Genomic DNA, 25960 nt, shown 5'->3' on the forward strand with positions numbered 1-25960 from the left:
TTCATTTTTTGTACACATATTGAATTCACTTACGATCAGAGTGTGCGTTTTACGTATTATTTAAAGGGATTGTCGACAAAGTTTCTCTCTGTATTTAAAAATGCCTCCTAAAAGAAAGCAAACTTCTCGTGAGACGACTCCCGACGAATATTTGGAAGAGTACAGTGACTACTCTGATGGAGAGTACTCGGACACTCCCGTTCTTCGTGATGGACGACTCCGGGCGCGAACTGGCCGCGGCAATGCAAACGCTGCATCTGCTGCAGTTGCAACTACGGATCCACAATTTGATTCGTCACATACAGGCATTTCATCTATGTTTGGACAGAGTGATTTTTCGGGGCTGTTGGGTTTAAAGGCTGACCACGCTGCCCGACCTTTATGGATTAATCCAGTCGATGGACGTGTTATTCTTGAAGCATTTAGCCCCCTAGCTGAGCAAGCTATTGATTTTCTTGTCACAATCGCCGAACCTATTTCTCGTCCGGCATTTATTCATGAGTACCGTATCACCGCATACTCGCTGTATGCTGCAGTTAGTGTTGGTTTAAAAACAGAGGACATTATTAACGTGCTTGACCGTCTGTCTAAAACCCCTATTCCACAACAAATTGTGGAGTTTATTCGCGCTTGTACCGTTTCATATGGTAAGGTCAAGCTTGTTTTGAAAAAAAATCGTTACTTCGTTGAGAGTGGAGATGCGAATGTGCTTAGACTATTGCTTCGGGATTCTATCATTGGCCCTTTGCGTATTGAATCTTCGGCTCAAAACAAAAAGGATGATAAGCAACCTCAGCCTAACACCTCGGAAGAAAAGGCAGCGAAAGCTGCTGTGAAGTCAGAAACTACGAACAAGAGCGAAGACTTGTTTACTGCTGTTGTGGATCTGCAAGACGAAGAAGATGATGAAGACGCTGTTCATTCTTTTGAGATTTCGCATTCATCGGTGGAAACCATTAAAAAGCGGTGTGCTGAAATCGACTATCCGTTATTGGAAGAATATGATTTTCGAAATGATAATATTAATCCCGACCTGGATATTGACCTTAAACCGAGTACCCAGATTCGTCCATACCAAGAGAAAAGTTTAAGTAAGATGTTTGGTAACGGCCGTGCCAGAAGTGGTATTATTGTGTTGCCTTGTGGTGCTGGTAAAACTTTGGTCGGAATTACCGCTGCCTGTACTATTAAAAAGTCCGTTATCGTCCTGTGCACTAGTTCTGTGTCTGTCATGCAATGGAGACAACAGTTTTTACAATGGAGTAACATCAAAAGCGACCATGTAGCTGTATTTACTGCTGACCACAAAGAGGCTTTCCGTAGTGAAGCCGGTATTGTCGTGTCCACTTACTCTATGGTTGCCAACACACGAAACCGTTCGTACGATTCCCAAAAGATGATGGACTTTTTGACTGGTAGAGAGTGGGGTTTTATTTTACTTGATGAGGTGCACGTTGTCCCTGCCGCTATGTTCCGTCGAGTGGTTACAACTATTGCTGCACATACGAAACTTGGTCTAACAGCTACCCTTGTGCGTGAAGATGACAAGATTGACGATTTGAACTTCTTGATTGGACCTAAAATGTATGAGGCCAACTGGATGGATCTGGCACAGAAAGGTCATATTGCCAATGTTCAATGTGCTGAAGTTTGGTGTCCGATGACGGCCGAGTTTTATAATGAGTATTTACGTGAAGACTCGCGGAAACGTATGCTGTTATACATTATGAATCCCAAAAAGTTTCAAGCGTGCCAGTTTCTTATTGACTATCATGAAAAACGTGGAGACAAAATCATTGTGTTCTCAGATAATGTGTACGCATTGAGGGCGTATGCACTGAAACTGGGAAAGTATTTTATTTATGGTGGAACTCCCCAGCAAGAACGTATGCGTATTTTGGAAAACTTTCAGTATAACGAGCTTGTGAACACAATCTTCTTATCAAAGGTTGGTGATACATCCATTGATTTGCCTGAAGCAACGTGTCTTATTCAAATCTCCTCTCATTACGGTAGTCGTCGTCAAGAGGCACAACGTTTGGGTCGTATTCTTCGTGCCAAAAGAAGAAATGATGAGGGTTTCAATGCCTTTTTCTACAGCTTAGTATCGAAAGATACGCAAGAAATGTACTATTCAAGTAAGCGCCAAGCTTTCTTGATTGATCAGGGTTATGCATTTAAGGTCGTCACAAACTTAAAGGGTATGGAGAATTTACCAAATCTTGCTTATGCCACAAAAGCAGAACGCCTTGAACTGTTGCAAGAAGTCTTGCTCCAGAACGAAGATGCTGCTGACCTTGACGAGGGCGAGGAATACTCAGGCTTCGGTCGTGCTCGTGCGGCTGCGAGAGCGAAACGGGCGAATGGTTCTCTCAGTACGCTGGCCGGTGCCGATAACATGGCTTACGTTGAGTATAATAAGAGTGCCAACAAACAGCTGAAGAGGGAATCGAAGGAGCATCATGCCCTTTTCCGGAAACATATGTATACTAAACGTCGTTAAACCTTGTTATGAAAATGAATACAATGAAAAAAGAAAAGAAGAAAAATAGATAATGTTTTAAGCTACACGAATATAATAAACAAACATTGTTTTAGATGACTTGTATCTACAACACGGTTAAGTCGTCGTCATCGTCATCTTCTTTACTTGTGTCATGGTCATTACTTGTTGGTTCAGAACTTCTGCTACTCGAATTACCGTTAGTAGCTGACGGCGGCTCGTCCCCAGTAGACGTCCGGCGTGTTTGTTCCTTACTTGCAAGCCATTCCTTAGACAAGGTTTTAATAAGATTTTTCATCTCGTCTCGCCTGGAGGATATACGCTTGACATTCCAAAAGTCATTAAAGCTCTTCTGATGCCGTCTATTTGAAGCTAAGGTAGGCCGATCAAGAATGTCACTAAGAATTTGGCTGGGTGAGGACAAGAAAAGTTCAACATAATGTAAAGTGTACACTCCACAATCGGAAAAGTTACTTTGTTGCGGAACTTTAGCATGAAAGCCTCGAAGTGAGTACGGAGACAGTTCAACATGCTTCCGTTCTCGAGCTTCGTCAATGATATACTCTCTTAAGTAACGCAAGGTGCTTTTATGCATGTTGGATAATGAGTCGAAAAGGAGTATGACAGGGCTAGGGAATGAAAAATTAGTATGGGAGAGTAAGGCAACAAAGCATATCATACATACCTTGTACTACTGAGAGGCGACCGGTTTGAACTCCGTACACGAGTCTCAGAAGGCTCCGTAGCTGTCGAGTTTGAACCAATAAGTTTATCGACATTACAAATGATTGCAAGATACCAATGGAAATCTTCATTCACCGGGACGACGATGTACTTTTTTGTAAACAGATCAATTTTCGCTGTCCATTTGCGAACACCGGAATGACCAAGCTGTTTCCTGCAAATGTTAGAACACAATTGGGCATATAAAGATGGTTTAAGAGGACGTACCCATGCTTGTCTTTGGACACAAGCCGATTAAAGAAATAGGTATTGAAAATGTGCGTCGCCTGGGCGAGTTCGGGATGTTCGATTTCAAGTTGAGAGTACAAATAACTAGCAACGAGCATTAGTAAAGAGAGACACACAAAGACACATACCGTAAATAAAAATCAACAATAGTATCATTTAAAAATTCACCGTCCTTTAGTCTTAGAACGTCGGAAGGAGTTATGGACACAGCGTTTGGACCATGGGGAGGGAAAACAAGCAACGTTTGTGACTCTAGACGCGAATCCGCATTAGTGGTTACGGGAGCTTGCTTTGTAGGAGAGAGGGTTATGTGTGCAAGGGAGTCTGAAGTAGGTGTAAAAACGGGAAATGGCGAAGGATAGGAAACGTCGGAAGAACTGAATGTGGACTTTGCGGTGTGTGTAGATGAAGGCATGGAACTAGAGGACGAACTCGTTGTGGTCGATGAAGATGGCAAGAGGGACGATGTTTTGTTTGATGAAGGTGTGTGCAGTGGAGGTGTGTCTATAGGTTTTGTTTCCTGGCGAAGACTCGGGGGAAGAATACGCACAGGAGCACTTTCAGGTAGTGTCTCTTTTGGTTTCTGTTGCTGCGAAAATGGATGCTGTCGCTCAGGTGTGTTTAACTGGGCACTAAGTGTTGATTTCAAAGCCTGTTGTCTATTTATTGTTTGGTCATTGTTTGCAGCATCTGATGTACGAGGCTTGTCAGGGCATTTCAATACTAATAAACGGCGAAACTCCTCCAGGGAGCCCGGCGCCTTTATTGGTGTATCTCCCAACAAATTCACAGCACTTTGAGCTATAGGAAAGTCCTTTGGTTCATACAAAAAGAGTAAAGTTGAAGAATCACCACGCGAAACACGAGTCATATCGCGTGTCTTAAGCGTCAACTGCAGAGCATGAACCCTCGAACAAAAACCCGTTTCCTCCCAGCCTTGAATCCAATAGCAATGTTTTAATAAATTCACAGGAATTGTAATTTCTGTCTGACAGTCGCGGTACCTTACCGTTACCATTTGTTTTGTAAACAAAAGACAACCACCACGCTTGTCATAAAATCCGCCATATCCACCGACAGTAAAGGGTAGAACGAGTCCTTTGTCCACAGAAGACGAAGCTGTTGGTGTTTTCTGTAGTGCAGCAGCATTTGACTTGGCGTCTAGTGGATTGGGGGGCCTCCGGGCAGCTGGGCCGGATTGAGCTGAAACTCGTTTGGCCTCTCGGCCGTCCTCATTTCCCTGACCTGCACCGCCTGCCGTCTCTGAAATGGACAGACGCCGCTTACTGGACTTCGTTTTGGACTCGTCCATTGTGCCAAGCAGACGGCAAGCTTTGAAGAAGAAGGTCAAGACAAGCAATGTGGGGTAATCGCAGTGTGGGATAAGTGGACATTTTGTGGGGGTAAAAAACAGAACATGATAATTATTGTAATCTATAACTTGAATGGATGTCATTAGGTAATGTATTCTTCGCTTACTGAATGTTCTAAGGATTCTGGAGCTGTGGTTGGTAAGATTTATTCGTTTTTTCACAGAGTCGTATCTTGGTCGTTAACAATTCATAGGGCAGAAGTAGTACGAAGTAGTATTTGGAAAAATCATAAACGGCGCGGAGGGGAGGTAAACCATCTGTGGGGCAAGCGGAAAAAGGGAATTTGCAGCTTTGTAGAACGGTCCAATATATCAGGTTTTCCAGAGAAGTGAGTACATATGCATGCAGGACACGAATAAAACTCGGTACCACCAGTCATTAAAAGAGAAAGACTACCATGTTTAATGTATAGAGTAGGCCATATCTCGTGGTAACAAGTGGTTTCGTGATCGTTTAATATTGTCACAGACACACTACTCGTCACCTGCGTGATGAAGGGTTACCGAGTTGAAGTTATCGAAAGGATCCGACTTTTCCTGTGGAGGTGTAGCTAGATTCATGCCAACTGCTGGCAGGCTAGGACCAACAAGTATCTGTGAAGACAAAAAGTCGACACTTTCGCTTTTTTCGGCGTGCTCGCTAGCGCTGACAGCCTCCATACCATCTTTGACTTTAGGAATGATAGGCGGTTTTATACTGCGCAACAGGGCCCACTGGATGTTGCGGAAAAATGGATGCGACTTTATATCAGAAGCACCGGCTATCGAGCCAAAACGTTTTGTCTCGTCTTTTATGAGAAGCTTTCGAATGAGATTCTTGCATGTGTTCGATACGTTAGGTGCCCCGTGGTATTCGGGAAAAGTAACATCAGCGTACAAGATATTCGAAAATGTTGCGTGCCGATTTTTGCCCTTAAAGGGCGTAACTCCATACAAGATTTCGTATAAAAAGATACCCAACGTCCACCAGTCTACGGCGACAGTATGGCCACAGCTACGAATTACTTCTGGTGCAATGTACTCTTCTGTGCCGACAAACGAGTTGGTCCGGTATTTTGCCAAGTATGTGTGCGTGTCAATGGCCAAATTGTTAGCAGAAGAGGTGTGGTTCTTGGAAACAACGACGGTAGGCGAACTCGTAGTAGGAATAGGTTTTGAGAGGTCAAAATCGGAAAGCATAATGTGTCCCGACTGATGAAGAAGAATGTTTTCGGGTTTCAAATCTCGATATATAAATCCCATCAAGTGCAAATATTCCAGGGCAGCAGTAACTTCTGCCGCATAAAAGCAAGCGCTTTGCTCAGGGAGTGTTCGAGAGGGAAGCGATTGTAACGCACGAAAAAACTCGCCGCCCATGCAGTATTCCATACACAGATACAGGTAATCTTCCGATTGAAATGAGTGATACAAGGGAACAATGAATGGGTGGTTACTTTTGGCAAGAATTTCCTGTTCGGCAAGAACACGATTGACTTTGTGTCGCTTGATCATTTCTTGTTTGTTAAGAACTGGATTATGTTAATAAGGAGGAACAAAATAAAAAGTATGGGCGTTGTTCTCAGTACAGATAAGCGAACTGCACACAGGTGCGAGAAAGCTATAGCAATCAACTGAGCATGCTTTTCCCGACTTTGACTGTCCGTACCTTTCATTGCGAACAAACGATTGTTGCTTTTTTGTTTTACAAGGTAAACTTTGCCAACGTCACCGCTTCCAAGTAGTCTAATCTTTTCGAAACTATTAGGGGTGACCTCGACATCGCCAATTTTTGTTGAGTTTCCGGAATACGTGCGCTGTGTGTATTCGTTTTGTCCAAAGATATAAGTCTGATTGTTGTTTTTTGCAATTTTGAAGAACGGTTTTCGGGACGAGGAAGAGAACAGAGCAAGAGGAGCGCCATTGCCTGCACCTCCCTTATGCTCTTTGGCAGCAGACACACCAGATACGACACCCGGGTTGTTGGGAGCTGAAGAGACCCGACGTAACTGCAAGCCATGGTCTGAACTGGAGCTACTATTGGAATTTCGATGGTGTGAATCTTCGTGCTTTCCACTGCGACCGTGATGTTTGCCCCGACTCTGCTCACTCATTAATGGAGAGTTTGTGCTTACGGTGGCAGACCGATGTCTTCCAAACCGGAAGAAGCTTTTTAAACGGCTGGAGAAATGTGATCCAGATGTAGACTCACTGAGAGCTTCATGTGAGTGTCCTCTGGAAGAGCTTTCTTTCGACGATGAGTCTTTATCGCTGGATCGGTCGTGGTCGTGATTGAACATTTCAGTAAACAGTACTACAAACAGAGATAGAAACGAAATACGGAGAACAATGTAAAGAGAAGAATTGTTGGAGTAGAGAAAACAAGGAAAAGATTTGTAAAAACGCTGAATATGACGGTGATAACAATTGGGATACCGTCCGTCTTCTACCAAAAAGAACTATTCAGAGAATGGTTCAAGTTTAAAATGCAAATCCAAGAAAAAAGGCGCAACGAACCAAAATATGCTTAGTAGAGTGTTGTCGTCAAAGTAAATCTTCTAATTATTCTATTAATAAACCTTACGAAAGGCCTAGGAGGTTTTCTGAGAGAATCGTACAGCTACGTCGCTACGTGGTCAATCAAGCGTCAGTAACAATTGTCCTCGACTATGCCCCCACTGAGTCAGTTTAATCAGCCGGATTCGTTCAGCAGAATCCGTAGTTTGCGGTAGGTCAGTATGAGGACGCTGCAGTGGAAATTGCGGAAGACGAGTACCAAGCCGGAACGGGTCAACTGAGTAGGACGAGTGCGGAGCACTCGTTTTGAGCTGAACGTATGACGAAGTGGGGGCAAGTGGTGTGAGTAAATGGGGGTAATGGGGTTACCGAGACATCCGTGATTCTCTCAAGAAGCGCGTTACGCCTCCATAAGTTGTGCTAAAAGCAATAACGACATTTAGTGCTTTGTTATTGTGGTATAGTGTGGCAGAAGGAGAAATTGGGTGTAACAAAGACTCACCACATACAACACTGGATTCGTTCAGTATTAACGCCGTCCGACCCGTACACCCTCTGTTGGCGCTCTCGTTCGAATCTTGTAAGTGCACTTTATTTTTTCCAGCTCCATACTGAGTTTTGAAAAACAATACAGCTCTGGGATATCCTTTGGATTAAGGAATTACCGTCTTCATTCGCTTTTACATTACAAGGAAACGGGATCCTTTGTAAAACTCAGACTCGCTAATCGTTTGTCTGCTGCGCTGGTGACCACGTTTGTCTTTCACGATGCGGTTAAATCCAGAATTTCTAGCGCAAGTGCCTTCTTTTATTAATCCGCTTAAGGAACGCGAGTTAGATCTAAGATATGTGCTTATTATGACATGAATTGGTTTCGTGTGTGGCCTACGACGTGTTTTCTTCTTGGTCGACCGGAAAGAGTTATTCAAAATGACGAGAGTCACATTGAAAGCAACCGTCTGAGCACACGCGGTCCTTCTCACTAAAGTGCTTTGTTCACTCTGTCTTGAATTTATGTTACTAACTACATTGCACAGGCTATCAAATTCCTTTAATTGAAAACTTGGGTGTTCTTAAGGATGTTAACGACGCCATTGACTTCACAGATAACGACATTCGTTACCTTGGAAACTTTCCTCGCATGCTCCGTTTAGAGACATTGCTTTGTGCTCGGAACCGCATTTCATCTATTGCCTCTGAGCTTGGTGACGTTCTGCCCAATTTAAAAAACTTGGTACTTGCTCAGAATCACATACAGGAGCTTGCCAATTTGGATCCCTTAGCAAAATGCACACGGCTGGAACAGCTGTGCTGCTTGGATAATCCAGTTACTCAAAAACAGTACTATCGCTTGTACTTGGTTTGGAGAATTCCTTCACTTCGCATTATCGATTATGAACGTGTTCGTCGAAACGAGCGCTTAAGAGCTGAAGAACTCTTCGGGACACTTGAACATCCTACTGAGGTGGCTACCTCCATCATGGGTGTGAAGAGTCGCATGTTTGATCTGGGTACCATTTTGCAACAAGCTCAAGGTCCTGCTACTGGAGAAGTTGTAACGGGTTACATGCTGACAGAGGAAGAAAGGGAAAAAATTAAACAAACCATTAAAAATGCCACTTCTATTGCTGAAATAAACAAACTAGAGGCAATGTTACTGGAAGGCAACATTCCAAAATAATGGTGAAAACAGAGGAACACTGTTGTTGTTTCCGTGACAGTGATAACTTCACTAAAAAGGGTGCTTGTCCATGCGATCACCTGAAAATGAGAGAGTTGCCGGTCAGCTTACTCACACTCAGTATACGGGTACCGCTCGACTCTTTGTACTCTCATACTTCACTGTTAGTAATAAACTTTATGACCCTTCTTTTTGAACAATTGTACATACCATCAAGGTAAGCAGAGGCCACTAGTAATTCCAATACCATTTCGGGAGGGATGTCGAAATCTGGAACATCTGTTTGGTTCTTATAAGTAAAGTTGTAGTGCATATAGTCGCAAACTTTTTCTAACAGGTCGGATCTAATAGCGTTAGTTGGCTTAGTTGTATCGTTGTTTTCGGTTTCATACCTAATTTCGGGAAAGTGACATTCGTTATTTTGTGCTTCTGCAAATTTTGCTATTAAGGGATTAATACTTATTATTGTACGTCTTCATTATTATGAACTGTGTACCGTCTTCCAACATGGTTTTTATGGTCCCAGAAACACAGGCTATTTCTTTCTTCAAAATGTACTCAAAACCATCACATGAAACGAGTTTTACGAACTCAGTAGACATTCTAATTCGTTTATTATGCCCAGAAATAAAAAGGAGTGTTGTCTCTTTTAAACGGTATGAATATAGAAGAATTAAGGTGATGGGTGAGATTTGCGATACACTTGCAAAAATGAAAGCGTGTTTAAATCTGTATTATATTCTGCGAATTAAAAAAAGAAGTCATCATCAGAGAGTAAGATGAATAGTACTCCTGTTAGAGTGTAACCCGTAATCGATAATGAAAGAAATGTTTGAGCTTCAAAGACTTGCAGAGTCGAGTAGTTCCGCGTAAGATTCAGTTAACCTCTTGTTTTAAATTTGTAAGAACTAGATGTTACCACTTTGTCTATCATATCATTTAAATAATTCTCGTTCTAATACCAGTTTCCCCTTCACTCGATCATCAATGAGTACAGCTTAGACAGAAGAATAGTACGTAGTTGTTTGTTTACTTGTTTGTGTCTCTATCGGTTTGCCTTTATTACTTGTTTACTTTAATTATATATTTGTTTATATGTCAACATTTCATTTATGCATTTGAAAAAAAAACCCTTAGCTTTATGGACTTCAATGGATTCCACTACAACAGTATTATCTTCAGAGAGCAGCAAGAAAGAGCACAGATACTCTCCATTGCGGTGGGTTCGTCGTTTGCTTAATTCTTGTTTCAGGAAAAGCTATCTTCAAGATGACAATGTTAGCCTTCTGGCTCGACCATGGTCTATACCAAGCAATCAAGAGATCCACATGCCTTCTACTCCTAGCCTTCCGTCTTGTATAAGTGTTGTAATCGTTAATGATGAGGAATATCCTCCAAAACCGAATACACCGAACAACCCGTACAAGATTCTTACGGTACCAAATCCTAACAAGATTCGTCACATTAGCACTTTTTCAGGCATTCGCGAAATTACAGGCCGGTCACTATCCAATATATTAACTTTGCAAGAAAAACGCACATATATGAATCCTTTCTTGTCCGGATTTTTCTGCATCATTTACGGAAGTGAACGCGTACCATATCTTCATGTGCAGTTTTGTGATGCAATCATGCATGCATCTTCTTGTCCAGAGGCTTGCGAGCTTCAAGATTCGCTAGCAAAGTATATGATGAAACAAGCTGATCGTGCATTTCCAGAAGGCTTTGAACAGCTAGCGCTATACTTGGAGGAAGACAACATACCACATCATATTTTGTTGCACCATGTAATGCTTTTTGACATTTATCCAGAGAAATTAAAAAACATCGTCTGGAAAGCGGTAAGCAATTATATTCATCGCAACATAAGCTGTTATGGCTACTCAAAAATTCACTGGGCTGCTGCTGAGCGTCACTTCGGTCACCCACGTTTGCTTCTTGTAAAGCCACAAGACTGTTTTTGCGTTGATGATACAAACGAATGGATCGCCATTTGTAACAAACGATTCCATTGCAGTATATTCGTCGACCACAATTCGTTTAGTGAACGAAGCGAAACCGAACTTATCGCTTTCGAAGAACTTGCAGACATGGCAAATGAGGCATGCGAAATCGGTTGGCTTTGCTTCCTTGCGAGCACAGGTAATCAGGCTGCTGCATTCCCCATCCACGCATATTTTCAATCACTAAACGAATACAGCGGCATAACCCTGCCTCAAAGTTTACTTTACCTAAAGCCACAAGACAACATTCTTTTTCAAGGAAATGTCGAATTGGTCGTAAACTACATTTATGACACCATGATCGAGGAGGCATTAGAATGTGAAACAAGGAAGAAAGACGAGATGCAAACTGTAGAAAATGATTTCAAACCACATATGATTGTTTCAAAACCAATCTGTGTTTTAAGCGATATTCTTAAACCAAGACGTCTTCCTTTTCACTCTTTCGAGAACTCGTCGGAGCTGAACGAGACTGCAGGACACCCACAGGCCGTAAAGATCTCAAAAAGTTTAAAAGACTAGCGTAAGGGGTCGGATTACTGTAACAAAAGTTTCGTGTAATATTTATACCGAAAGACAAACTTCTCGTGTCTTGGACTAGAATATTTGCCTATTCATAAGTAAGACTTGCGATCTCTGGATTGACGCAGGAATGACTCATAAGTGAAAGTCCAGCAGCTTCCTGAGCTGTTTGAATTGCTTTATCCACACGGACATTCTTCATTAGTAAAGATAGGCAAACTCCAACAAATGTATCACCTGTACCACTGCTATTCACCGCATCGGTAATAAGCTTGGGTGTAGGATAATACTTAATCACAACATTTCCGGGGGTAACAAGAGAGTTAGGAGACCGGTACAAATCCATAAATGCACTTCTAGAAAAAAGAAGAATACCGGATGACCCCAACTTTAATAAAATGGTCGGCAAGAAAGGAAGAAGTTTAATACACTTTTGGATAGTGCCATGATTTGTAAGATTAGGAAGACCCAATTTCGTGACATAGTTGCTAAGCTTTTCGGAAAAGTCACTAGTAATACCAAACATGTTCAAACGACTCCACCAGGAGTCCGTGTCAAACAAGCTCGTTTTCTCTACAGCTGAGTAGATGGCATCAAGTTCAAGAAGGTTAGGTGTAATTATATCTATGTTTCCGCTTTGAAGAGATGGTAAGATCTTAAGTGACTTTGGCACACTTGTAGGCTCATAACATAACAGTTGATTTTCCTTCTTATTCTTAACGACGTCAGAAATCAAACTCTCAGAAATATTTCCGTCCATGCAGATTATTTTTGCAGCTTGAATGTCATCATGAATATCTGAATATGTCATATCTTCAATAATTCGCATGTCTGCTGCTGCGAGTATAAGACTGCCTTCGCGATCATTAATAGCTGTGTAGCAACAAGACTTGCTGTTCTGTTTTTGTACGAGTTTGAATTGCAAATTCTCGGAATTGAGCAGGTTAGCGATCTGATGTCCCTGAACATCATCTCCGATGCAAGAGACAAGTTTAACATTTGCATCTACTAGCGAAGCAGCTCTGGCAATGTTGTGAGCCACACCTCCTATTGCTTCCGTTGTTGAACTTGGATGAGAAGTACCCAAAACTAAATCGTCTTTTGAAACACTAAGTAACGTTGCATTAGTGTCAAGAGACACGCTTCCTAAACAAACAATCTCATTTGAATTTTGTGGTTCAGGTGACTTTTGTTGCTTCTTAGTGCCTTTCTCACTCAACTTGACGATTGGGATTCGCATAGCAGCAGGGAAAGAATGAGCTTCCTGTTTAAGGTTTGCTAATGATACTGCAATGTTTGCAGCAACTCTAGCGTTGTTATAAACAAGTCCAATGTTTGTTTCGAGACTTTTCCCCTTCGTCAGATCAAGAACTTTTTGCAACATCCAGGGAGTAACATCTTTACCGCTAATTCCCAATGCTTCGCATTCATTGATGGCAAGTTGTATTACTTTCTCAATCTCATTATAGTCCTGAGCGAGGTGGGAAGGCGTAGGCACTGCAATAAGAGTGCCGTTCCGTAAGCCTAAGCTCATGCCTTTGAATAGCAAATCAGCTATATCATTTTCACTTGGTAATGTCATCGGGCTTTTGTAGGGAGAATTGTTGGCATAAAAAGCTGGGAAAGGCGTGTTCTTCTTGCCGAGGGTTATGACAGGGACACCTTGAGTCTCTAAGACTTCTAATGTTCTGCCAATATCCAATATACTCTTGGCACCGGCGCAAACAACTGCCACACGTGTTTTACCAAGTTCAATTAAATCTGCAGATACGTCCATTGATGATTCTGCACCCCGATGAACGCCTCCAATACCGCCTGTTGCGAATACATCAATACCTGCACGCTCAGCCAAAATCATGGTTGAGGCTACAGTAGTTCCTCCGTTCAACTTCTGAGACATGGAGTAAGCGAGATCCCTTCTGGAAACCTTGGAACAACTGTGACCATTTTGAGCCAATGTTTCCAGCTCTGCTTCGTCCAGTCCTAACACATCGTTAGAGGAAACTCTTCATTCAATGTATAGGCTCAATTCATTATCAATTTGTATACATACCGACATGACATTTCCCATTAAGGATTGCGATTGTAGCTGGTACTGCACCTGCTTCACGGACAACATTTTCAACATGTAGGGCCATTTCGAAATTCTTTCTATACGGCATGCCATGAGTGATGATTGTGGACTCTAATGCAACTACTGGTAAGCCATTTTTCAAAGCTGAAGACACTTCTTTTGAAATCGATAAATTAGAATTATAGCGATATTGCCGGTTTTTAAAGAATGTTTTCGGCGACAAAAGCCATTTCGCTAATGGCCTTTGCAAAGAAAGCATTTATGGGTTATAGAAATGTAGCAATTTCAATGTAATATTCCTAAACTTTTATTCGTAGGGCAGATGGGATGGTTCGGTCTTGACGGGATCACATATGGATACATAAAACCAAGTTAGAAATTTTGAGATAGACATTTAAAGATGATATCTAGTTCTATCAAACAAAACTATAAGATGTACCGCTCAGTCACTGTTCATTTTATCCTTATCTGTTGATTTTTAATTTCTTAGTACATAAGACAAAGATCGGTGTAAAGTATCAGTCTAACGGCTGATAGATACTCTGACTGCAGTGTAGCTTGTTTACCGTAAATATCGACTTGAAGAAGCAAACCGTCAAGTACTTAATTACCATACGGAACTCTGCTTAACATGATAAGTGATATTACTTAATGGATGCATAAGTACGAACATTGGTTGATACGAATAGAGTATTTAATAATAAAATGAATAGCACACTTATGATGGCCTGCACTATGTTCTAGATCCGTTTGTTGTTTCATTTGATTGTAAGGATGAGCATTCTGAAGTCTACGACAAGATAAAGGCTTTGTTATGACGCGAAAGACGAAGGGTATATTGTCAAAGATAGAGAAAGAGCTACATGACTTGTTAATTGAAATGTGTTCTAAGTGAAAAGTACAATGATTACAACTATCATTATAACTTAAAGCATAAATCATTTAATTAACAAGATGGGGTGAATAAGAATTATATAGTCATTTTGTAGAGCCAGTTGAGAAAAAATTCGATATTTATTCGCAGGCATAGGCATTCAGAATGCTAAAGTTTTATTTTATAAATCCATAATTCTTTCAAACAACCTGCTGTTTGAGATACAGCAAAAACAAGAACATAATTGCCTTTGAATATCATTACTAACATCAAATTCGGTTTGTTTTATAATTTATTCGCATTTTCCTGTTGATATTTTGGAACTTGGAGTGAGACCTGCAAGCTAAAAACTTCTATACTTATCATCATGGAAATTGACGCACCAAATTTGAATGATGCGCTTCAAGAAGCAAGTACGGAAGAAAAACTAACATCTTTAAAAGATTCCATAAGCCAGAATCCGTACAATTACCAAAGTCATCTTGATTATGTACAATTATTGAGAGGTCATCATGACAAGCAAAATGAACTAGAAGCAGCTCGTCGGAACTTCCAACAACATTTTCCGTTGTCAGAATACATATGGATGGACTGGTTAAATGACAAGCTTCAATCATGTAACGGTGTTGAGGATTATATTGATACCGATAAGCTTTTCAGTCTTGCAGTAAAGGATTATTTATCTACTACAATTTGGAGCAGCTACATGCAATTTAAGATTGAAACAAACGCACTTGCTCTTGAAGAGAACAATACGGATCTGTTACAAGTATTTTCTACAAAACAAGTTTGCGATGTTGTCAAGTTAGCAGAACAGACGACTCGCTTTCATTTTACAGAGGTAACAGAGAAACAACAACAGACTTTCTTGCTAACATACACAGAGCCATGTCATTTGGGATATTTACATTACGTTTATGCGCGAGCGAGGTTTTAGTGCTCTCTACCCTTCAGTTTCTATTGATGAATTAAGTTTACAATGTTATCTAAAACGACTAGAGATTCCTCACGAAAAAATAGAATCCACATTTGCTACGTTCTCAACTTTTGTTACACAATCCTTTCCTAATGACTACGAATCCATTATGATCAATGCAAATAGGGTTTTCTCAAACACTCTCAAAAAATCAAATGCAATTTCTCGCCAAGAATTGCTTCTTAGATCATCCGGTTATCCTTTGGAGGAATTTGAGTCATTTGTAAACTCAGAAATGAGGAAACCAAAACAAATTGCTGGTTACGTTGTAACACTTTTGGAGCGTTTACTCTCCATATATCCATTAAGCACGGATGGTTGGTGCTTGTACGTCTCTTGGATTATAAAAGAAACTAGAGAGGACGAAAGTGCTAATATAAATCTACTAAATGTTTGTGAGCGGGCTATTCGGAATTGCCCTTGGACTGCCAAGTTCTGGATATTTCTTTGGTATGCAATGCTCCTGTATTCCACGGACGTTTCGGAAATAGAGAAGAGCAAGGAGCTTGCTTTTTCAACGGGGCTTATAACGGATCATGGTGAAATCGTTGAATTGTTATGTGGTTGGCTTCAGATTTCCGTGTACATTTGTGCCGAAAAAGAGAACAGCGAAGACTATATTCGCTCTCAAATAAATTACGCGAAAAAGTTCATAGCTACTACTCTTTCAAAAGGAAAACATGACTTTTTCAAGCTTGATTTATCCATTATTGCATTACACACGGCCGTTTCAAATGTGGATGCCGCATTAAAACTGTGGTCACATATGGAGAAGGTATATCCACACAAATCACAGTTTTGGATTCAAAGATTTGAATGGCTGTACCCACGAGACAAAAAACTGGCCCTCGATACACTGACAAGAGGGTTAAGTAAAAAACTAGACAACCCGAAGGAACTTATGGAATACTACGATCTTGTTCTGGTTAAAAATTACGACTTGTTTTCAGCTTTGGAACAAGAATACGATTTATTTCACGCGAAGCGTCTTTTCCAACAACGTTTGCTTCGAGAGGCAGTAAGTGGAACCAAAGAGCATTCGCTGGAATCTACAGTCCAGATTGCGACTCCGGAGACAACGCAATTGCGACCTAAGTTAAAGAGGAATATTGTAGATGAAGAAAGTGCTATGCCTAAGAAAATTCGTTTTGCTGCTAAACAGAGAAACCGCGAAGAGCTCACTATCTTAGTAACCAACATTCCTACCAGTGCTAGTCCGGATGATATTCGATCATTGTTCTCTGATTGTGGAACCATCAACGAGCTTGTCGTTTTACCAGATGATGACGGTCAAACCAAGGTAGCACAGGTTGAGTTTGCAGAACCAGGCGAAGTACTGGCTGCGAAAACAAAACATTTGAAAAAAATTCACGGACATGAAATAAATGTCCGAGACCATGCTGATACGACATTGTTTGTCACAAACTTTCCACCATCGTTTGACGAGCAAGCAATAACCGCTCTCTTTGAACCCTTCGGTGCTGTTGTTCAGGTGCGTTTCCCCAGCCTAAAGTTCAATGCCCGAAGAAGATTTTGTTATGTTCAAATGCGTACTCCTGAAGAGGCGCATAATACCTTGCAGCTAAACGGAAAGCTCCTTGAAGGAAACTTTGAACTGAAAGTTCATCTTTCTGACCCAGACAACAAGCAATCACGCGAGGGTCCAATTTATGAGAAACGCGAACTTTACGTTACTAACATTGATTTTGCTTGTACAAAAACTGATGTCGAAAAGTTCTTTTCAAGATATGGTTCCGTTGAAAATGTTCGCCTTCCTTCAAGGAATCCGTATAGACATGCTGGATTTGGCTACGTCGTAATGTCAAATAAAGATGAGGCCGAACGTGCATTAAGCGCTACTGGAGAAAGACTTGGGTCGCGCGTATTAAATGTCGTGATATCTGTTGCGAAGCCGCCCAAAAAAGTGATTAATTCTTCAAAACCACCCGTTTCTACGAAACCTTCGGGAACGGAACTTCCCCGGGTAACTTTGGAACAAGTGCATAACAAGAGCTTAGGCGTCATGAATGTTGATGAGACGGTTAATGAGGCACGATTAAGACAAATGTTTGAACCATATGGTGAACTCTTCCGCGTTGTTCTGCACCCGGAACACAACGGTGCAATAGTAGAGTATAAGGATCCTGCAAAAGCAGGCAAGGCGGCGATGTCAGTAGAAGGTTACGAACTCGCTGGAAGGCGGCTTCATATAGGCAGCGTTGATGAAATGATGCATGCCAAATTAACAGACACAAGTGAAAATCCTTCCACGAAATCCTCAGCTCTGGAATTTGTCCCGAATATCCGTACTCTAAGAAGAGGGCATCGTCTTGGTAATTTTAAAGCAGCTGTACAAGAATCAACGAATGACGACATGGATACAGATGCACCAAAAAGCAACGACGATTTCAGAAGAATGTTCTTGAATAATTAAGCCATAGATATTAATTATAGCGGTTTGAAAATCTTGCTCAAACTAAATCACTTCTTTATAGAGATATTATACATTCCAGGATCATATTTGTGTTCGATTATAATTTTTAAATCTCTGTTCTGGCTGTATAGATCTAATGTTAAAACATTTGCTATACAGCAGCTGATGTGTTTTTTAAGACGATTGTTGTATAAGTCTACAACAGATTCATCTTTTAACACTGAAGAAAACTGTTTCGCTACAAGAAGAAAATTCTTTTTAGCAGCATTAAAGTGCTCCTTAGCTTCTTTGATTAGTACATCCTCGACACAAGGTTTAGAATTCTCTTTTAAAACTGAAAGTGAGAGAGGCGGCAGGCTCCGTAATTGAAGGAAAGGTCTAAAGTGGGTTAGGAATTGTGATTTTTGGAACTCATCTTCGTTTCTAAGTGTTTTTTTAGGAATTGCATTAATCGTAATTAACAAACAAGTCATCTGCGTGGTTAGTAAAAGCATGATGATTATGCTTACCTTTAAATAACCCTCTGCAAATGAAATTAACGTTGAGTATTCATGTTCAAGAAAAGATAAATATGAGGATGCACTATCATAAAGGTTGAATGTAGAACGTAAAGTTTTCACCAGACGATAGTGAGACACATACAGGTCTCGAAGATATGAGAAGTATATATCAGCCTGAGATAACAAAAATAGCTCTTGCTCAAAACCACTGACTAGTATAAATTCCATAAGGCTTAATTGGAGATGCAAGGCGAATGAAGACAAAAACGATCCAACCCTTGAGGCAACATCAGGTGCCTCAATGGAGAGTTGCTTTTCGACAAGGAGCGAATCATAATGACGGAAATCAAAATCAGTAAGGATATTAATTGCGTTTCTTCTTTGCCGACACGGATTATGTGAGCAAAGACGCAATATGTCGATGACAGAATTTGCCAAACGAAGGACAGTGTCTTGTAAAGATTGTGCCAGCGGAAGTGTTATTGAAGAATAGAAGGCAGAAGATGATAAAAAATTCAGGTTCAGAGAATTTCCGTAAAAATTGAAGAGTAGTTTAATAAAGAACGATTGTGGTGTGTCTCGCTCGCACACAAGATCACCATTCATAACAATAGACTGTAGTGATGAACGAATGTAGGCCTCCGGCAGGCGGTCCAACTTTGAGAATTCCAAAAAATAGTGAAATAACGAAATGGGAGTATCGATGAAGCGCACCTTGCTCAATAACATTCCATCAGAACAAAATTCTTCCAGAAACAAAACTACCTCGGAAAATGAAAGACGGGGTATTCTGCGAGGGGGAGCCGTGGCCGGTAATTGGGCTTGTATACTAAAGTCCCAATATTTTTCATAAACTGTATCCATAATACTAGCCGCATACTCTTCATGTGATTGCAATAACTCTTTTAATAAGGGATAAATATCCGAAAACCCGTGCTCCATTATGTCAAATTCAAGCCGTTGGTAAACTCGCAAAAGTAAAAGCCGAATATTAAGTCGCAAACGGATGTGGTCGGCATAGGTCCTTGTTTCTTCGGTGTATTTCTGCAAACTTCCATCAAGACAAGCAATGCTGTTAACTAATAATTTGTCGGCTTCTTCGGCTGGGAAAGTTTCGAGCAATGAGATTTGATAAGAGGATGCGCTTGTGTCCTCTTCATCATATAATTTCCCACTAAGGTACTCGCGCCTTACGAGATCACAGCATTTTATAGTTGCAACAATGTAAGGAAAGATAACAGAATTTAGCAATGCTGTATCAGGGCAGTCTGAAAAACAAGAATGTTCGCGCAAGGATTTTAAGGGAGCACGACATACTTTCAACAGTAACAAGTTTGTAAATAAGGATTCTGACATTGGTGTACCCTTATGCCAATCACATTCATCTCGTAGAATGCCATCCATGGTCGCAATAACCTCAAGGGCAGAAAGGTCCTTCGACAAATCCAAATCCTTTGACATGTAGTTCAACCCGCTGTCCATCTTTTCGTCCATTATTTCAAAAGCACTAATGGAATCCAGTAATGTGAATTCAGAATACTGGACAAGTTCTTCCTTGTAAAGTGTAGAAACAGCATTCTTATACTCTTCAGTGCAATCGATATACTGCGATGATAGCTTGTTGACGATATCAGAAGGTCCAGTCTGATAATTTTCCATGTTCTTGAAAACAAAACTTTTGAATGTTTAACCGTATCTTCTCCAAAGGTATTTTTGTTGGCTTTTAGAGCAGCAGTGAAACTTGTTATACAAGAATATTAAGTTATAACGTTGGTTTTTGTGTGTAGTTTTGGCAGCGATTAATTGGAGTGTTTCATACTATATAGTGCAAATGGTCAACGCATATGTAGAAATATATGTGGAGAATTGGTAGATAAACAACAATCTTGCTTGACGGAAAGTTTTTATTTACTTAATGAGAAAAGGAAATTTCACTTTACTAATCAAGTAATTTAAGAATATCCAAATATACTATCATGTAATTGCAAATAGCTGTATGCACTTGTGATATAAACTATTGAAACAAGACAAAAAAATGAAACTGAAAAGAACATGACCTATTTATTCAAAAACGGCATCCATAATTCTTCGCTTCAGTGTTTCTAATTCTACGGTTTTCTTGTGAAGTGCGGTATCGAGTTCGGCAATTTTCATTTGCAACGCATCCACAGATACAAGAGAATCCATACCAGATGGACGTCTAGTTGGTTGGCTTGAAGTGACATCCGGTTGAGGTGTTGATACAACTAAAGATGATAAAGGTCGGCTTTTGGAAGAGTCGAAGGAATGGCATATGACTGCTGAGAGTGGTCCCTGTCTTACGGACCAAACGAGATGGTCTCGGTCGGCCTCTAATACCTCCATCTGTGATGATACCAAACTTAAAAGTGTCTTAGACATGAGTTTAACATGGTCTTTGTTTTGTGGAAGGGTCGTCTGATGGAAGATAAGAAGAAAGGGTAGTTGAAAAAGTGCTAAACAAATCATCAACGGTCTCCATCGGTAACCGTGTGGCATGTGAGAATGCCGCTCGTAGCATGGTATTTTGTGCGTGCACTAGTTTTTCAAACTTCTCAGGGCGTGATGGATTGGTATTTGGTGATGAAAGAGGCTCTGTCAGAATGCGACGAATCTTATTTCGTGCACCAGGTGGCCGGCCACGACGACGTCGTACAACTGTTGACTCATTTGTGTCGACGGCTAACGAAGGAGACGAAGAAGGCCAGTTTTGGGAAGGATCTGTGCGTTTTGGTGACTCACTGCCTTCTTTCCACTGGTTCCAATGATCGGATAATCCAGTCTTCGCAGCATGCATAAAGCTATCCTTAGGGCTCACGTTTTGCGAGGCCTGACTAAGCGATGCTATTGCTGCAGCTGTAAAATGGTTATTGTCTGAGACAGACTTTAGTGACTGGGCTCCTTGTAATTGGTGAGGAGGAGACGAGGTTGTTTGTATGGTTGGAGTGCTACTCACATCCGAAAGTCTCTGTGATATATGAAGATCATTTGCTTGACTAAGGTGCCGTGATAAATGAAGATTGGAACTGGAGGAGCCCAATATATCATTCGTCTTGTCAGATGAAACGTTAGTCGAATCGCCTTGTACCCAATCTTCCTCACTGACGTTAGTGCAATGTTCTGAAGTGGTGTCAACATTAAGCTGACGACCACGGACGAGCCCTGACCGGAGCGATTTAATAACATGATCATCTTTGACGCTAACACCGTCTCGAACCTCCGGCTCATGGGATGGGATCGACATATAATAGTCGTTGGGCTTATTTAACAGGTAATCAAAATAAGCATCAACATGCATTGTTCGCATCCAACGTTTCAAACGGACAGCGTACTGCTGAATCTTTTGTGCAGATTGCTCCTCTTTACGTTCAACACCCATCAATGCGACGAGAGAAGCCCATGAGTTTATGATACCGTGATGAAACTGCCTAACAAGTAGGAATAAAAGCCATGGGTCAAATACATTTCCATCAGCCTTTGGTATGGAATTGAAAGCGTTAGCTAATTCCTGTGTGTCAGTACCCGTGTACCATGGATTGCAGCATAAACAAAAATGGCAATATCGTTCCGTTAGGTTATCTGCTGTAAGTCCTTGTCGAGGAGGTAGTAAGCTGTAGAAGTCCATAAGTATAATTTAAGAAAGATATGCGAAAGCAAAAATGAAATTTCACTAATATGAAGATATGATACAATAGTAAAGAAGGAGCCCAAAAAAGTATACTATTCAGCAGGAGGTAAAGGTAGGTTTAATCATATGAAAGTAAACCAATTTCAGCCGGCAAATAGATGTGCTATTTAACAAAATTTGTCAGAAAGAGTAATTGCTCTTTAAAAAATCGATTTTCACGATATACAGTTCATTGAGTGGAAATAGTAACTCAAATAGCAGATACACGTGAAAAATGTTTAGATATTTTACCAAATTAGGAGAAGAGAGACTTAAAACAAAGTATTCAGGAAGTAACGTTCTAAATGGGTGAGATGGAGAAAGGCGGGCTTCTTGATGGCACTCAAAGAGAATACAGCACCAAATGTCTGTTATTCATTATGTGAACACGTTCATGTTATGTACGTTGCAATATGGAAACAGTATCTTGACTTTGTCTGATGCTTTGTACGAGAGCCAAAAGAAAAATCATTAGTAAGTTACTTATCTTTCACATTCAAGATGAGACATTTTAAATATCACAAGAATCATCAATAAGTAAATAACTCATTGCTATGCAAGAAGATCACATTTATCACTTAACGAATTTCGCTTAGCACATTAATTAGAATGAATAAAAATATTATACTTATTAAGTTTGAAATAACAAAAACGAATAAAAACAGACGACTACTCAACTTAAAGAGCAACATTGCAAGTATGAAACACTTACATAATTCTAAATATATTCATAGAAGTTGAAGACATAACAAGCTTGTACAAATTCTGTTTAAAAATGTTTGCGTCTCGAGCTTGGAACACTGAACCCATATTTCTTTAGGAGTTCTTTACTTAATGATGCCAGGTATCGTAAGAACTTAAATAACAAGTACCGTGTTTCTTTATTTGTTTTTCTTTTACTCTAATTTGCTTTCGCGGTAGCAATAAGCTTAATTCTTATCAGATAAGCTTAATTTTGTTACCACTACTTGAAAAGCGCTATAACCATAAGAAACGCGAATTGAACGCGATTAACGATTTATCAATATAGGAACAACCATTGTGCCTTTTTATTTTTTAAAGTTTCTCTTTTCTAACTTTGATACTGTTAATCTTTAATACTAGCGAAAGAAAGCTCTGATTTTACTGGAAAAGTATACGTAATCAGTAATTCGTTTCTCAAGCTTTACAAATTTACAAACTATAACATTAACTGTCAAACAGCCGACGTATTTCTACTCTGAGGCTGTAATTAATGCTGTACTATTATAAGAAATCATGAGTGAAGGTGATGTTCAGCCTTCAAAAAATCGTGAAAACCAATTCTTTGACATTGGAGTTGTGGGAAGGTTCGTATTGCATTTCTGGTTTATGAGCTTACCTTTTACAATAGAAAAACGGGATTCACGGTTCCTGAGAATATTCAAAGAGGAGAACATGGTTTCGAGGATATGAATGCATACTTTCTATCCGATGGATCCATGGAACTAGATGCACAAGATGAGAATGTTCAAGCATCCCAAAAGATTGTTATGACAAATTCTTCCCACCCGGAGACTGCGCAAGAGATGGTTCAAGATCCACCGTCATCTCCCTTGTTGATGAATCGTCAAGCTTACCGGGCTAGTAGAGGCTCGACAAATTCATTGCTTCGTATGTCAGCTGCTTTGTTTACACATCTATTGTATTAATTCATGGAGAAGTTAACTAACCATTGATCAGCCGAGAATGACGATGGATTTGATACAGCAGAAAGATCTTTTGCAAATTCTTCCAAAAGAATCAACAGAAAAATTGACTTCTCACACATTCAAAACTCAGTCACGAAAGCAACTGTGTCAGCCGTTCCGAAACAACATGCTTCTGTCGCAAAGAATCGTTCTTTGGAACTTCATTATTCGTCCGATGAAAGAAACATAGTTGACGCGACTGAAACTGCTGCCCCACAAACATCGCCTCCTCCAAATCCATCCATTCTTTCCCCTTTAATCCAGGAGCTTTCCCAGCGTAAAACTCAATTTCGACGAACAAACACTCCTCAACTGGAACCACTCCCAAAAAATAATGTGCCTAGGCAAATAGTTTCTCCGTCGCTAGCTAATTTACCAGCAGCTCCAAAATCATCAAGCAGCCTTGAGCTTGACAATTCTCCTCCGATAAATTATGTTCCACTGAAAAAGCCTACCCCGGTTAAGCCTAGAAGAGCAAGTCCAGAACAGGTTCCGCAGGCTATAAAGCGCTCGTTACTGTCTGAAAAACTTGCGCCTATAAATAACCGTCTTTCAACTTCACCTTCCGTACAAGAATCCTCACCAGAACCCGAATCGACAAGACCACTTAAAGAATTGCTGAGACATACTCGCGCTAAAAAGCAACAAACTGCAAGACGAACAAAATCGAGAAAAAAATCAAGCCCGCCGCCAGCTGTGACAGAAACGAATGTCGGCGACAGCAGTGTTACTGCCTTAGACTTACAGACAGAAGCTTCACCAATCCCTAAACCTCCAGGCAAACGGCGAAAGAGAGCCACTCATTCTAAGAAGACGGTCTCAGTAGCAGCAGAAAAGGAAAGTACACCCCCTCCGAAAACAATAGAAAGTCCGCCAAATGGGCTTCGCCGTTCGAGGCGGACACGCATGGCACCGTTAGCCTTTTGGCGAAACGAGCGTGTTGTTTATGAATTACATAAAAGCCAAGATCAAAAGCTTGCTCTGCCCGAGGTGAAACAAATTATACGCGTAGACGAAGAACCTAGACCCTCACTATCACAAAGCAAGAAATCTCGAAAGAAAACTATTCGAAAAAGTACAAAAGCACCCGGAAAAAAACGTTCTCGATCTGCATCACAGACGCCTGAATATGAAGCAGCCGATAAGGGCATGGAAGAGGAGAACTGGGGCAGCGAAACAGAAGTAACCTGTCCTGTTTTTAAATGGAATTCCGAAGATCCAGAAGAGACAGAAGAAAGAGTTGTCGGTTATCCCATGTCTTCTATTTCACTCAACGAAATTCCTAATCAACCGATGAAGTATGCTGCGTTTTTAGCGAGCAACCGTCATTCGCCGCTGGTGTTATTGAATTGCCCGCTGGAGGTGTCAAACCTGTGAAGCCTTCTAAACATAACATCATGTCGTTTTGTATTCTTAATGGACATATTGAAGTAATGCTCAACGATACTACATTCCGTTTAGGAAAAGGAGGAATCTTCATTGTTCCGAGAGGTAAGCATACACATAAGGTGCCGCAAGAGTCCTTTATTAATGTCATATAGGAAATTATTATAGTCTTAAGAATGTTGGAAGAACCACGGCAAGGCTGTATTACACTCACGCTTCAGACACACTTGCTGATTACCAACGGCTTTCTGCTCGGACTGAAAAGAAAATGAATGGTTAAAATTAGCAGCGTGCAGGGTCCCATTTTAAATTCACAAACTAAGTCTACTCTTTAGGCAGTTACCGTTTATGATATCATGTCTTGAGTTTTTAGATGTCGACTGTGTGAATCTATTCTGTCCACAAGAGCATCAATGGCGTACTCGTCGGTAAGGAATACGGATTTCTTTCCATCCTCTGAATTATCGTTAGTATGTTCATTTTTCTTTGCTAAAGATTGTCGTTTCTTACTGTAGGTAACTTCAATCGTGGGTTTTTCTTTACAACTTCTTCCAACCTGGTTAACTACTACGTTCATTCCGTACGTAGACTTGCAGATGTTTTTGTTAACTAACGACAGAAGGAGTTTTGCGGAGTGTGTCTGTTTCAGAAATGGGTTGAAATTGTTCACGACAATTTTATTAATATAACCCAAAATTAATTTTGGAGCCATTCGTTATCTCGATATAACTGCTTTTCCTCAGCTGAGAGGCATACCTTTTGCCGTCGTGTTGCCA

General features: G+C 40.6%; 12 protein-coding genes across 12 annotated transcripts; 5 read left to right on the top strand and 7 right to left on the bottom strand.

The window, feature by feature from the left end:
- Nucleotides 1-100: 100 nt before the first annotated feature.
- Nucleotides 101-2503, top strand: SJAG_03206 (transcription factor TFIIH complex ERCC-3 subunit; the record flags this gene model as incomplete). Its single annotated transcript, XM_002174330.1, has 1 exon — nucleotides 101-2503. One exon carries the CDS (start codon nucleotides 101-103, stop codon nucleotides 2501-2503), a length of 2403 nt encoding a protein of 800 aa, XP_002174366.1.
- A 106-nt stretch (nucleotides 2504-2609) lies between these two features.
- Nucleotides 2610-4931, bottom strand: SJAG_16454 (hypothetical protein; the record flags this gene model as incomplete). Its single annotated transcript, XM_011050735.1, has 4 exons — nucleotides 2610-3132; nucleotides 3189-3401; nucleotides 3455-3559; nucleotides 3604-4931. The coding sequence occupies 4 exons, from the start codon at nucleotides 4929-4931 to the stop codon at nucleotides 2610-2612; spliced, it is 2169 nt and encodes a 722-aa protein (XP_011049037.1).
- Nucleotides 4932-5321: 390 nt separating this feature from the next.
- SJAG_03209 (AGC/RSK protein kinase Ppk22) lies at nucleotides 5322-7123 on the bottom strand (the record flags this gene model as incomplete). Its single annotated transcript, XM_002174333.1, has 2 exons — nucleotides 5322-6355; nucleotides 6493-7123. 2 exons carry the CDS (start codon nucleotides 7121-7123, stop codon nucleotides 5322-5324), a joined length of 1665 nt encoding a protein of 554 aa, XP_002174369.1.
- Nucleotides 7124-8203: 1080 nt separating this feature from the next.
- On the top strand, nucleotides 8204-9021 carry SJAG_03210 (U2 snRNP-associated protein Lea1; the record flags this gene model as incomplete). Its single annotated transcript, XM_002174334.1, has 2 exons — nucleotides 8204-8312; nucleotides 8378-9021. 2 exons carry the CDS (start codon nucleotides 8204-8206, stop codon nucleotides 9019-9021), a joined length of 753 nt encoding a protein of 250 aa, XP_002174370.1.
- Nucleotides 8365-9925, bottom strand: SJAG_03211 (elongin C). The gene is made up of 4 exons (XM_002174335.2): nucleotides 9518-9925; nucleotides 9414-9462; nucleotides 9232-9365; nucleotides 8365-9177 (listed from the first exon to the last, which is right to left on the bottom strand). Exons 1-4 carry the CDS (start codon nucleotides 9621-9623, stop codon nucleotides 9173-9175), a joined length of 294 nt encoding a protein of 97 aa, XP_002174371.2. The 5' UTR covers nucleotides 9624-9925; the 3' UTR covers nucleotides 8365-9172.
- Nucleotides 9926-10040: 115 nt separating this feature from the next.
- Nucleotides 10041-12181, top strand: SJAG_03212 (hypothetical protein). The gene has a single exon (XM_002174336.2). It carries the CDS (start codon nucleotides 10134-10136, stop codon nucleotides 11544-11546), a length of 1413 nt encoding a protein of 470 aa, XP_002174372.2. The 5' UTR covers nucleotides 10041-10133; the 3' UTR covers nucleotides 11547-12181.
- SJAG_03213 (carbohydrate kinase) lies at nucleotides 11635-13879 on the bottom strand (the record flags this gene model as incomplete). The annotated part of the gene is made up of 2 exons (XM_002174337.1): nucleotides 11635-13529; nucleotides 13600-13879. 2 exons carry the CDS (start codon nucleotides 13877-13879, stop codon nucleotides 11635-11637), a joined length of 2175 nt encoding a protein of 724 aa, XP_002174373.1.
- Nucleotides 13880-14692: 813 nt separating this feature from the next.
- SJAG_03214 (RNA-binding protein Prp24) lies at nucleotides 14693-18370 on the top strand. Its single transcript, XM_002174338.2, has 2 exons — nucleotides 14693-15335; nucleotides 15379-18370. The coding sequence occupies exons 1-2, from the start codon at nucleotides 14862-14864 to the stop codon at nucleotides 17902-17904; spliced, it is 3000 nt and encodes a 999-aa protein (XP_002174374.1). The 5' UTR covers nucleotides 14693-14861; the 3' UTR covers nucleotides 17905-18370.
- SJAG_03215 (NatC N-acetyltransferase complex subunit Mak10) lies at nucleotides 17952-20294 on the bottom strand (the record flags this gene model as incomplete). The annotated part of the gene is made up of 2 exons (XM_002174339.2): nucleotides 18414-20294; nucleotides 17952-18377 (listed from the first exon to the last, which is right to left on the bottom strand). Exons 1-2 carry the CDS (start codon nucleotides 20061-20063, stop codon nucleotides 17952-17954), a joined length of 2076 nt encoding a protein of 691 aa, XP_002174375.2. The 5' UTR covers nucleotides 20064-20294.
- Nucleotide 20295: 1 nt separating this feature from the next.
- Nucleotides 20296-22705, bottom strand: SJAG_03216 (ARS binding protein Abp2). Its single transcript, XM_002174340.2, has one exon. The coding sequence runs from the start codon at nucleotides 22045-22047 to the stop codon at nucleotides 20809-20811; it is 1239 nt and encodes a 412-aa protein (XP_002174376.2). The 5' UTR covers nucleotides 22048-22705; the 3' UTR covers nucleotides 20296-20808.
- Nucleotides 22706-23346: 641 nt separating this feature from the next.
- On the top strand, nucleotides 23347-25464 carry SJAG_03217 (hypothetical protein; the record flags this gene model as incomplete). The annotated part of the gene is made up of 4 exons (XM_002174341.2): nucleotides 23347-23417; nucleotides 23462-23721; nucleotides 23791-25289; nucleotides 25340-25464. 3 exons carry the CDS (start codon nucleotides 23347-23349, stop codon nucleotides 25173-25175), a joined length of 1716 nt encoding a protein of 571 aa, XP_002174377.2. The 3' UTR covers nucleotides 25176-25289; nucleotides 25340-25464.
- A 66-nt stretch (nucleotides 25465-25530) lies between these two features.
- SJAG_06110 (ribosomal protein subunit l44) lies at nucleotides 25531-25896 on the bottom strand (the record flags this gene model as incomplete). Its single annotated transcript, XM_011050697.1, has 2 exons — nucleotides 25531-25640; nucleotides 25695-25896. 2 exons carry the CDS (start codon nucleotides 25894-25896, stop codon nucleotides 25531-25533), a joined length of 312 nt encoding a protein of 103 aa, XP_011048999.1.
- Nucleotides 25897-25960: the final 64 nt, after the last annotated feature.

The sequence above is a fragment of the Schizosaccharomyces japonicus genome, assembly GCF_000149845.2.
Source record: "Schizosaccharomyces japonicus yFS275 unplaced genomic scaffold supercont5.2, whole genome shotgun sequence".
Taxonomy (NCBI): Eukaryota; Fungi; Ascomycota; class Schizosaccharomycetes; order Schizosaccharomycetales; family Schizosaccharomycetaceae; genus Schizosaccharomyces; species Schizosaccharomyces japonicus.